A 13,291-nucleotide genomic window follows, 5' to 3' on the forward strand; every position below is an offset into this window, starting at 1 on the left:
TTTGAACTCCCACCACTGACACCGTTCACATTGCAAAAACAAATACAAATAGCTATTGGTTACACAATACAAACATACAAATAAAGTAATTAGTCATTTTCTCTGTCGAACAACCTTATATTTATAATGAAAGAAAACTTGAACGCTTAATTAAATTTCAATTGAGTTAGGTGCAAGTAATGGAGCCACCGTGGGACTTCACTAAATGCCGACGATGAACAGATCAGAATAATAGATTCCATTTGCAACAGAAATTAGTTCAAAAAATCAAATTTGATTATTTTCGGAATAAAGAGCGAAGAAGCGTGTCGGTAACAAAGTTCAATTGCAGAGCAATCAGTGTTCGCTCCTTTCGTCTGTTTTCGTAGTTCTGATTTTGATTCGAATCCGAATTCGGGCCATTGTTCGTGTAGTGAGTGAGGCTTAGTGCGGGTCTCCCGTTCAAGATGTCGTAGGCGCAAACCTGGGCACGTACGTACTATATCGATGTCGTTCTGAACTCATATTGTGCATGTAAAATACGAGTATATTCATATATTTATTATGTATTATGAGGTACATGCACGCTTTACAAATTTGGATAATAAAGGAAAAATACAATACCTACCTATAATTTAAATTAGAAATTGGTTGGAGATTTGGAAGCCATTAGATATTTCTAATAGAATTAGTTTCATTAACATTATTTAAATCTCACAAATTTGTACAGAAAAATGACAATCATAAATATCCACGCCCCTAACGAATAAACTACCGTGGGTTCTTTTGAAAACATTACCAACTCCAATCAGAGAGTAGTCGGCAGTTCAATATTAATTTAATTGTATTCCTACCTTCTTGGTCACCCCAAGGGAGCTTTGAAACGCAAACATTTTTAGTACACGATTACAATTTGATTGAAGACTAGCTGACCCGGCAGACTTCGTAGTGCCTCAATCGATAAGTAAAAGACACATCAAGGGGACACATTAAAAGAAAAACAAAATTGTTTGTTTTTATATAATTCCGAGCTTTTTTATATTTTCTCACCTTTTAAACCTTCTCGGGACTTCCACGAATAATTCAAGACCAAAATTAGCCAAATCGGTCCAGCCGTTCTCGAGTTTTAGCGAGACTAACGAACAGCAATTCATTTATATATATATATAGATAGTTGAAACCGAGGTCTGTAACATTACATAGGTGAGGGGATTCTATTGCAAAGGGTCTTACGTCCCTAATATAGAGACAGAGTCGCGGTCAACACGTGTTCCTTGATAAGTTTAATTGTGCTACTCTTCCGCTTCTAAATTTATTGGGAGAGCCACGTGTCCTTGGGGCTCAAATCTATCAGTGTTTAGTATTCTTGAAATGAAGATGAATAATTTTCGTGATTTAGTTTTCGTGATAATCGTATCTCTTTGAAATTACTAGACGGCTTAGTCCAAACGTATTAGGAGTAAAAGCAGGCAACTCCTCAACTCTGTACTGTGATAGTAGTAGTAGATGCGACACACATCGTACTGCAGCCGGAGCCGCGGTACCGCTCGCTCTTCTGTTTATTCTTGTTGTAGTAAATAAATGTTTTTAATTGCTTCAAGTTAATGACGCCCGCCCACACTCTGACGCGACTATCGCCAGTTGTACGAGTTTTTATTAAGGGGCGTTTTCAAAAAAAATATCATCAATTCAAAGCAGTTAACTAAAAACGCGAGCCGATCTCAAAAAGTGTTGCGATACATGTAGAGTGTGTACCTATAGAGATTTCGAACAACTCGTCTTCTAATCTAGTCGAGGCTTCGTTCGACCTAAAGGCTCCGAGTGGCGCGTTCCTCTGTGTCGAACAGTCACATGAGCAGTACCGCTTTACGATAGTAAATAGATAGACAGGCCCTCAGATTCTTGATGCTGTGTGGTTCCTGGAACCTGTGGATATCACGATTCGAATGACCAAACCCTTAAGAGTTGCGATCAAAATTTCAATTATGTTAATCGATAATAGCGACAGAAATACGCAGGGTACGTACCCATGTAAGCAACACCCACCTACACACAAACAAACATACACACACTCACACACCACACACACACATCCACTTACATAGCTTAACTAACGCTTCACCCGTTCAACTAAACCCTAACAAGCTCTAACAGAATGCACAGTTCGATAAATATCAAACAAACATTGTCTGTGACCCTAACTACATATTAGGGGTTAAAGTATGAAATTGCCGATTTTTACGGAAAATTTTAAATTCGTTTTTTTTCTCTCATTATATGTTGATAGAACTCCGGTGATCTAGATTCTACAAACTGTGTGAAAGCATTGTGTACTGCCTTCTGGGAAGATAACTTTTTATCATGTGGAAAATTGTCCAAATCATGAAAAAAATGGTAGTCCGTTGCAGCAAGGTCTGGCGAATACGGAGGGTGACGAATGGTTTTTAATTGCAGTTCCTGTAGAGTTAAAACAATTTCTCGTGCTGTATGAGGTCTCGCGTTATCATGCAGCAATAATGGTGAAGATCGATTCATGAGTCGGGGCTGCTTCACTGCAAGTTTCGCTATCATTGTTCGGAATTCGGCACAGTAGACATCTGCCGTTATTGGTTGACCAGATCGGAGAAAGCTATAGTGAATAACACCGTGCTGAGGCCACCAAACAGTTACCATTACTATACAGGGATTGGTAAGCGGCGTTTGACCTGGGGTCAGCCATTGCATTTTTCGCTTACGGTTATCGTAAAGAATCCACTTTTCATCACATGTCACAATTCGATCTAATATTTCTTCATTTCTGTATCGATTCAACAAGGCAACACAAGTTTCAACACGTGTTTCTTTCTGCAGATCAGTCAAACCATGAGGCACCCATTTTAATTTTATTTTATTTTATTGATTTGACGCAAATGAGTCATAAGGTAACGTTAAACCTTGCCCTAATTCCTGGGTCTTTGGCCTGGATCCGCTTCCACCATCTCTTTCAATTCCTTGTAATTCACATCTGTGGGCCTTCCACGTGATTCGTTCTTCAACTTAAAATTTCCATCACGAAAGCGTTCAAACAAAATCGCACGGTGCCCTTATTAGCAGTCCCCTCTCCTAACGCAGCATTGATATTGCGAGCTGTTTCTGCAGCGTTCGTTCCGCGTCGGAACTAGCATTCAAAAATCACTCGAATTTTCAAAGTATCCATCTTTCTTGTCTAGGCTGAATAAAAAAAACAACTGAAAGTCGATAACCGAATATTGCACATATTATAAAAAAGGACCTCATAGGTACTACTTGAAAAAGTTTCACTCAAAAATGTCAAACGAAGGCTCTACTATGTCAATTCGAAGTACCTATTACAATAAAACGGCAATTTCATACTTTAACCCCTATTATTTCCAGGAGGACGACATAATAATAATAATGCAATTATAATTTAAATTCTTTCTCAATAAGTTTCGTAATGACATAAATAGTTAGATGAGCTCCGTACCGACCCGTCTCGTGAAGCGATCACTAAAGCCCATAGATATCATTCCCTGAATGTCGCCGCCCACCTTGAGACTTGAGGTCCAACTATCGACTCTCGACTGCACTGAGGCAGAGCTGAGGTAGGCGGGCTGGCGGTGCGGCCGCGCGGACTTGCGGCATGTCTAGTCAGTCTCCTTACTAAGGTTTTCTATTCCCGTACATTGAGCATCAAATTAACAATATAATTAATTTAGTTTCACTGATAAGAGTACCGACTTACGGTGGGCTGGTGTATATGTATGTATATATTGCAGTGTGTTTCTGCCACTTTGCATTGTCTGAAAAATAGGACACATATTTAAGACTATTAATTCCTAATATTTTCCGAGAAAATTTTGATATAAATGGAATATTTTTACAAACAATCGGGCTAGAATTTAAGTTGTGGAACATATTAATAGGTGACTCAATTATCTTTTATATCACTTAGTAAGAACAGAGTTATTATTGTATATTGTGATTTATATCACCCACCGCCACGCCACCGCGGTGTCGCCCAAGAGCCCGCTACAGCTTGTGCACATGTAGTATGGGTACGTGTGATCATGAATACGCGCTTATCTCCTTTCATGTCATGTCATGTCATTTGAAACTGTCGTAGGAATAAGTTTGTTTTTTAAAAAGCAAATAATTTAAAAAATTAAAAAAAAAAATTGCTTCGATTTATTTATTTAATGTTAGTTATTGTCAAATTACTGTAATTATTAGTGTCAACCTGATGCATATTTCTGTTGGTGTTTTTGGATTCAATATTTTACTTGTAATTACATACTTGTAAATATTTTGTTTATATAATTTTGATTTGGTTTTCTAATGTAAACAAACAATCCGAAGATTTCAACTTAAAAATCTGTTAACTCTTTGAACCTACATAAACAATAAAAAAATACATTAAAAAAAACCTTGATGAATGAAATAAAATATTTATTTTCTATTTAAAACTTTTGCATCTTCGTTTTCATTATAGCATAATTATAATTTTAAACATTAGCATTATTTTAAGCTCATACATGCGGTCAAGTCCGGTTGCGCGGTGCCGCACAGTACCCGTACAAACTGAACATGACATGACGGCGGGACGGTTCGAGCTCCTCTAACTTCAGAGAGTTAATAGACCATAACATGTACATACTGAAACTTCGTGATCAGTTGCCAAGGGACTGCACTTTATTATTTCAATAGTGCGAGTGCATCGCCAGTTTAAATAATAAAGAGTCGAGCTCGAGCTCGGGCGGGTTGCGGGTCCACATCGTGCGAGAGTCCACAGACCACACAGAATGTGTCTGCAGGGGAGAGGGTAGTTGCGCAAAGTGGGATGATCGCCGGTGGGGGCCGCGGCCGCCGGGGCTCGCAGGTGTATGACGTTGTGTTCTACTGGTGGGTGAAGGGTGGTTTGAGTGTGTGGCGCGGCGTGCTAACCCCATATCGACGTCGTCGCCAGTTCGTGCCCGACGACCTGAAAGACGACAAGTACTGGGCGCGCCGACGGAAGAACAACATGGCGGCCAAGAGGTCCCGCGACGCACGCCGCATGAAGGAAAACCAGATCGCACTGCGGGCTGGATACCTCGAGAAGGAGGTAACGCTTTCTGCTCACGATATCCCTCTCAATACCTAAAAAAAAATAACCCTTAACTTGGACTCCTGATTCGCGTGTCCTCACCCTGTGCTGTGTATACAATGCATTATTCAATAGTATGTATGGAATGACAACTAATAATCCGTACCGTGACGTTTCGACGTTTCCAGAATATGGGCTTACGGCAAGAAGTGGAGCTGCTAAAGAAGGAAAACCACATCCTGCGTGAGAAGCTGTCCAAGTACGCGGACGTATAGGCCGCCCGCCCCACCCGCATAGCACAAACACGCCACGCGACATGTATGTATCATAATTGTGACCACAAGTCGTACACAACATACCTAAATCAAAAACTCTGGCAAGACTCAACACCATTCACGGAATTAAGATTAATTACAACTAGGTACAGGTATACACTGCACATTACCACGTTCGATCAGATCCGTTGTTAAACCATATTCCTGGACAAATTTAGAGGAACGCAAAAAAAGTATTTATAAAATAAAATCAGTTTCAGCTATTTTTAAAGTGATACTAGTTGGGCTAGACAATTGAACGCATTACACTGATGTTTAAGTGTGATGAAATAAAATCCAGTATCCTAATTGAATGAAAAAGTTAATTATGTTAATGCTTGATTTCACAACCAAACGGATTTATATACTCAAGGAGATAATTGAAACTGGTTCTTAAAGATTTTACTCCAAATCAAAAAAAAACACAGGAATGATAATATACTCGCGAGCAATGAATGCGGGTCACTTAAAGAAACCTATAAATCTTGGAAACTAAGAATGCTAGCTTAAAAAAAGAATCGTTGTTTAATAGAAAATTATAAGTCACTACATTTTATTTATTAAAAATTGCATAAAGAAAAAAAAACAGCTGATCTCGCCTTAAAACCAAAATAGGAAACATGAAATGTTTGTACAACAATATGATTTTCTTGAATTTTAATACTTTGTTGCCTCCTCGTGCTTCCATTAGTGCCTTTACGCGGTTTGGCATACACCAAGTTTCTTGTACGATTTTGGTAAATATTCTCCCATTCCTCTGTGAGAGCAATTTTGAGTTCACGAAGCGTCATTGGGGGAGGGTTTCGCTGTTTTACGCATCGCCCTGGCTTGTCCCATGCATACTCGATCGAATTGATATCCGGGCTGTATGATGGCTACTGCATACAAGTAGTGTTCGTCTCTTGTAAGTAGTCATTCACAATGATACCTGTATGAGGTCGGGCATTATCATGCATTAAAATAGCATCCTCACCCAAATTGACCATAAATGGCCGAACGTGTTCATTAAGGATTTCTTATGCTAGTTAAAGAGCCGTTTTCTATGAACACTAGTTCCGTGCGACTGTCAGATGAAATTTCGGCCAACACAAGTACAGACCCACCACCGAGGCACCGTAGGCTACTTTTTCTTCTATGCATGCTTGCTTGAATATTTTCCCTGGTCTTCTATACACTCAGGGTCTTCCATCCATGTAGAGCATAAATTTTGATTCGTCGGAGAACATAAATAACTTTCGACCAATCTTCAATAGTCCAATTTAAGTGGTTCTGGGCATATCTTAATCTTGAAATACGATCACCACGCTTCAGCTTAGGGCCATTTGCAGGTCAAGGTGATTTCAAGTTAGCTTCAGCAAGTCGTCGTCTGTCCATGCGCTTGGGTTATTTCTTCGGAGGCGTCGAAACTGATTTGTAAGTTCATTTCTTGTAAGAAAGCGATTACGAAGCATGGTTTTTACCAAGTATCGCTCTTCTCATGCTGTGGTACACCTAGTTCTGCCTGTACCTGGTCTACGTAGGTTAGAGCCAGTTTCCTCGTAGCGTCGGAAAACTCTTTTTACTGTTGATAGCGACGCACTGACAGTCTTGGCTGTATCGCGCTGACTCCGGCCGGTTTCTAGCATTGTGAGGATTTTGATGCATTCTTCAGTTGTAAGCGACATGATACAGGTTGAATAATAAATATTGAACACTATCAATATGGTTTATATACCCACTTAAGTAACAGATTAGAAGCGAAAGCAAAATCAAATGCAGTAATTTCGTAGTTCCATCTTCGAAAGTCTCTCTTTTTCAAATTTATTTTTTTTATAACATGACCTTGCAATAACTAAGAAGTATTTAATTGTCTACTAAAGACAATTTAATTCATTAAACTAGCATTCTTCAGAGTTCCGAGATTTACAAGTTTTTTAAGTGACCCTTATTGCTCTCGAGTGTATTTTTCTATATAACGTTTTAGAATATATAACGAAAGAGTATAAAGTGGCCTGTAATTAATAATTAGAGTTGCCCGCTCTAGCTCTTCGAGCTGCTTCCAGTATCCTTGACATACACCTATTCAGGCTATCAATATTATCTTGAGAAATTTCGTTTCGTTCTTGCTGTAATGTGTTGCTTGTAATGTGTAGTTCCGTACGTGCGCTCATACCAGAACCAGTGAATTTACTAATGTTTGGGTCAATATATACACGATTGATTGCAATAGGAGAAATTAAAGTTCTTTTTGCGTTCCTCTACATATTGTCATGTCGACTTCTAGGCACCAATCATTGTGGGTAGGTTCAAATCGCTCAGAAACCCGCTTACATCGACAAATGACTTCAGAGTCGTGATTGTAGTTTTGACTTTTTATTGCCGTGAATAGGTTTCCTATACTTAGGTTGTTAAATGGTTATGGAAGCTTATGGACATCATGAACTACGGCTACCGTAACTGAACTGGAATACATAATAACACTGCGGCACAGAAGATGAGATGTCATTTGTAATTACGCAGTATTGATGTTGAATACAAGATCCTCACGGCGCAGTCCTACTGATTCCTCCCGCTTGTGTGTGTACGTACGAGTATATGTAATGAGTAACGAAGGCGGGCGGTGTGCGAGCAGGTGTTGGGCGCGCGTCCGGTCGGCGAGCGCGAGTGCAGCGGCGACACCCCACCCCGCCCCCGCTCACCACACGACTTGCCGAGACAGCCCCCTGCGGCCCTGCACCGAAGCGACCCGTCACCCCGAGCTGCCTCTGCAAATCGTCCGTCGTTCTTTAAATAGGATTAATGCATATAAAACAGTTACCGTTAAGTTTAGTAGAGTAGGTAAAGGTTAACCAAAGTTCCGTTGAACTCTGACGGCTCACCCGACACGCTCGTTCGCTGTACTTTGTAATTCATGTTGTAACGTTTTATTAAGTATTTCAAAATTAAATATTGAAGATGTTAAACGAAATTGCGAGTTACAATATTTAGAGTAGGGTGTAAGAGGAGAGAAGTACTAGGTAGTAGAGCGGACGTTGCTCAAGTCGTACCGCGCCGCCTGTATATACGAGTAGTAATAGTTGTAAAGGGATCGCTTCCTCCCGCTCCGTGCATGAGATTACCGCGCGCGCCTCTCCGTGCGGGCGCCGCGGCCGGGGCGCGGGGGCCGGGGGGCGGGGTCACGCCGCCCGCGCCCCCCCGCGCTCCAGCCGCGCCCCGCCCGCGCCCCGGCCGCGCGCCTTCTCTCGTTGTTTCAAACATAGTGCTTAGTTTAAGTAGTGCGTAGATTCCGTAGGGTAGTCGTTATTAGAATACTTTTGTTATGGCTGTAGTTGTTAACGTTTTGAAAGTTTATATATAATTTGGTTTAGTTGTAATGTGACTCGCGACAGGCGTCGCCCGACGCGACTCCCGCACTCTGTTTCGACTCGTGCTAATCTTATAATATATTTTTGTAGGTTTTTGTCGTTGATAAATGAGTCAATTGAATGTTTATTGAATTGATGAATAAAAATTATAAATGTTTATAAGTAAGAATAAGAAGTTGTTGCATTTGAAAGTATTTTATGAATACAAAACGAGAACAATAAAATGTTTTTCTATGAATGTATCGAGGTGTGGGGTCCGCCCGGAACTCCGCCGCTTCACCTCGCACACTCTTTTATATTCCATTTTGTTTGTTAAAAATATACAAGGAATGCATAACGCCTGCAAGATGTTATAATCATATAAATATGTTTGCTAAATATATGTATGTTCTAAACGTATAATATGTACGAGTAGTGAGAGCACTGGGCGCAGTGCGCAGTGCGCAGTACGTCTGCCGGGGGGTGAGGGCGGGTGCGCGGCGGCGGGGGCGCCCCTCCCACTGCGGCGCTCCGTGACACGCAGCAACATTAAGCCATCTTCGGTTTACATACTATCTCTAGAATTTTTGTTTCACTTAATTTATATGGTTCTATGGATTGAAAATAAACGTTAATTGTTGTATGGACGCGTAGTTTTGTTGAAGCGCACGAGGCACGCGAGGCCCGGCCCGCGCCCTCTGCTCGCTAACGACCAACTCGTCCTGGATCGGTGTTTTATTTAATAAATCGTCGTAAATTACCCAGCACTCGAGTCGCCTTTTCATTCACCCGACCTTGTCCTCGACTGCAGACTGATGCGTGACGACCCCGGGGCGCTGGGCCCGCACTAATCCTGTACACGTTTCATGTGATAATTGCCTATCATTTTTATCAAGTAATCAATAAATGTGCCTGTAAATTTGGTGCAAAAATCTGGAGTGCTGAAGTAGAAAAACTACACAAAGAAACCATTATCTTCGGTTTTATCATATAATTTCATTAAAGAAAGCTTGTGATATTAGAAAAATTAGGGGACGTGCCACGTGCAACTTAACACACAAGCCACTGAGTTTCTCGCCAGATCTCTTAAGGGGGTCGCGATTCAGAGAAGCACTACTCTCGCTAGGGCAGTTGTTAGAACGTTCTTTCAAACTGAGCCCCCCGCGGGCCCGCCGACCCGGCAATGCGAAGCCAGAATGAGCTCTTTGAGGTTATTAGCAGATATGTAGGGTAGGAAAAAAAAAATTAGCACTTTCAGACATGTCGTTGACCCTTAACCTAAATAAAGGCAGTTGGCCCGCGTCGGGAGCCTCCTAATGTCGTCATAAATGTCGTAGTAGGTCGTCGACACAACTCTAGTCAACATAAGGTGTCCTGGTTGATAGGTGGATCAGCCCCGTCCTACAATAGGTTCTCTTGGGACTTTGACTTCGTCTCTCAATGGTGGCGATCATGTGTTTTAATAACCATATACTCCGGTAGCTACTGAAAAACAAACGGACCGTGAACTCGCCTGGTAGTTACGCAAATTATAAAGTTTGCAGGTATTCAATTTTACACGACGCTATTACTTTGTCGTGGGAGTCTTACGTAAAGAAATAAGTGCTCCTGCTCATATAGGAATGTAGGTATTTCATTTTACACTTTCCAGCGGTATGATTAGTATTGATATTTCTTTGCAAAAAAACCTATTCAATCATAAGCCATGCTGTTTCTATTTCTTTCTGGTGATGTTACCAGATGCTATATTATGTTAATAGTTACCAGAACGTATAAGTAGAGTGTACGCCTGCGAACACTTGAATGCCTAATGAGGAAGTCTCAATTGTATTGCATTATTTATTTGCTGTTCTTTAAAAGTACCAGATGCGTCGAGACAGGAATCTGGAGAAGTAGTACGGACATACGAATTAGGAGTACTGGTAATATTAGACCTAAGAAGCAGGTGTACCTTACTCTACACTACTTCTGGTAGAACGCCGTAGAGACAACTACTACATGGCATTACTAAAGGTGTGAGGCTTAGCTGCGTCGAGTTCTGCGGAGTTGAAGAGGTCGCCAGGCCGTGTAACGTAACTGAACGAAGAACACTTGGCAGTATGTCTGTTACTCTATGTACACACGAAACGAATAGCGGCGCTATTTCAAAGGGGAAACTCCACACGAATTTCCTTCCAGAATAGGAGGAAGAATCTCACACCGCCTATCACCGTCTTTGACCAACCAATATCCTGAGCCAAAGAGGTCAAGTACCTGGGTGTCAACCTCCATGCATCCATGACATTCCACACACATATCAAATTAGCCCGCGACCATGCCGCGCTTATTCTCGGCAGACTCTACCCCATGATCTGTAAGCGGAGTAAAATGTCTTTTCTGAAAAAGGTGACATTTTACAAAACTTGCATAAGGCCCGTCATAACTTATAGTAGGGGAGCCCACGATGCTAAATGGGGATTTATTCGAGCGTCATAGAGACCTATTGGGTTGCAAAACTTAGATGAAAATGAAAAAAAAATGTCTTATAATGTATACCTTTTCATCGGTGGGGGAAACGGCTATACATTTTCATATTTGTAAAAAAAAACTGTTGCATGGACATACGCGTCAGATATTGATAACATAATGTCCTACGTATTTTTAATAATGTATGAATGTATGTTAATCTGATCGTTTGCACTATGGGGGTGGTCGAGGGTAAGGGTTGAAAATGAACAAAAACAAAAAAAAAGAGCGCGTCATATTTTCTTAAGAGGTCTTAAATAAAGCTTTCATGCAATAATCTGACGATTTCGATGTGACACAAACTCGCGGCCATTATCATATTATGAAAAAAAATATCGCAATTTTGAAATACTCAAGCGTGTCAGATTAAGATATCTGTGGTTCATCTTTATGTCCTAGACGTGCTGTCTCATAATCTGACGATTATCTAGAGGGATTCGCCTAACTTGAAATATACTCTTTTTAGCATGTAATTAACTCACCCTACCTTAATTTGACGCGCTCGAGAATTTCTAATGTGCAATTTTTTTTTACGAATCTGATCTTTTACGCTGGACGTGGGGCCTTATTTATGAGGTTCATATTTGGTGGAGGTACTTAACCGGGTACAAGGTATCCCCCTGTATATTAATCTGCCGCGCTTTAGTAAATACCGAAATCCCCGCTTCCTTGCAATCCCCGCTTGGGCTCCCCTACTATTACGCGAGTGTGGTGTTCGCTGAGGTGGCCCGCACGCGCATAGACACCCTTCAATACCTACAATCCCGCTTTTGTAGGTTAGCCGTTGGAGCTACGTGGTTTGTGAGAAACGTCGACCTACACGATGACCTGGGCCTCGCATCTATCCTTTCGGATGAAGTGACTTATAGCGTTCCGATGCTATTTCGATAAGGCTATGCGTCATAATAATCGCCTTTTCGTTGTAGCGGATGACTACTCATCGATTCATGATCAAGCAGAAGCCAGTCACCGTCGACGTCTTAGACACCTCCTTACGGGTCCATCAGGTCCAACAACTATTGCATTCAGGGTGTTGTTGGGGCTGCCTCGGTTCTGTAGCGCGTCGGGAATGTTCGCCGAGGCACGAGTCGATTGTTTCTTTACGACCATGCGAATCCCACACCTCCTGGCTGAGCCAATGCTATACAGAAAGCAATAGTAAGAGTATTTCAATCATGTCTGGAAGACGTCGTACTTCGAACAGAGGTCGTAGGCTCACCTTTGCCACAATCGAGACAGACGAGACCATACCACGATGATGACTCCAATAAAAACTGTCCTCAAAGGTTTTCCAAGAGCTCTATAGACTTCCTGAAAAGTTTGGCTCTGTCCATAGGCGTCGCTGACATCTAAGAGTGACGTAACTACGTAGTGAGCCTGGGTAAGCTGAACTGCCCGCCGCGCTGTCGTAATATTACACAGAGTGATGTTTCAAAACTACGGACAGATGATGGAACTCTAGAATATCCGGACTATAGTTAAGCACGCAGCTTATTATTCCTCTCTGACGCCTCGACCCAAGTACATCGAGCGCGGTCATGACTACACCATCTTTTGGTCTAATTTATTTCATTTGAGAATCTTAAACATTTAATTTTACCCGTCCCCGCTATGTTTACATTCATCCAGTTAGACGTTCACGACTACTTCGACAAAGCGGCGCGACACGGTAACCCTCTCATCGTGGCCGCCGCTAATTACATATTTCTTTTATGTTCCTAGTGGGTCGTGATTCTCGACGAAGATAGATTCTGCGCAGCCTTGTTCGTGCTAGGCTTAATGCTATCAAATTCTCTCGGGTTGTACCCGTGAGTCCACCTATCCGTGCGCGCATAGCTGGAATAGTCTGTTAGGCTACCAGCGAATAGGTAGGGAAAGCAAAAACGTTGACGATTCTACCATAATGGCACTTTTATTCAGAAAGTGTCTGCAAGTACAAGCTGGAACTACTCAGGTTTTATTGATAACTATCTGAATGTAAATCTTGTTAGTTTATGTAATGTAAACTTTAAATTGCCCCATTTAACACGGATGAAGATAAGTGACGTCAGCTGATAAGAGCTAATACTGTGTAATATTGAAAGTAA

At 41.4% G+C, this 13,291-nt stretch overlaps 1 protein-coding gene across 30 annotated transcripts in view; it reads left to right on the forward strand.

The window, feature by feature from the left end:
• LOC101742096 (hepatic leukemia factor) overlaps nucleotides 1–9,466 on the forward strand; it is a 154,571-nt gene extending 145,105 nt beyond the window's left edge. For 14 of the 30 annotated variants that reach the window (XM_038013836.2, XM_038013843.2, XM_038013847.2 and 11 more), the window contains 3 exons: nucleotides 4,889–5,080; nucleotides 5,251–5,380; nucleotides 7,988–9,466. In XM_038013836.2, the coding sequence (XP_037869764.1) occupies nucleotides 4,889–5,080; nucleotides 5,251–5,337 (279 nt within the window). In that variant the 3' untranslated portion in view covers nucleotides 5,338–5,380; nucleotides 7,988–9,466. Of the gene's footprint in view, nucleotides 1–4,888; nucleotides 5,081–5,250; nucleotides 5,381–7,968 lie in introns of all 30 variants that reach the window. The other 16 variants (XM_062671018.1, XM_062671014.1, XM_062671021.1 and 13 more) reach the window with 3 other exon arrangements.
• The last annotated feature ends 3,825 nt before the right edge of the window (nucleotides 9,467–13,291 follow it).

Source organism: Bombyx mori, chromosome 1, assembly GCF_030269925.1.
Source record: "Bombyx mori chromosome 1, ASM3026992v2".
Classification (NCBI taxonomy): Eukaryota; Metazoa; Arthropoda; class Insecta; order Lepidoptera; family Bombycidae; genus Bombyx; species Bombyx mori.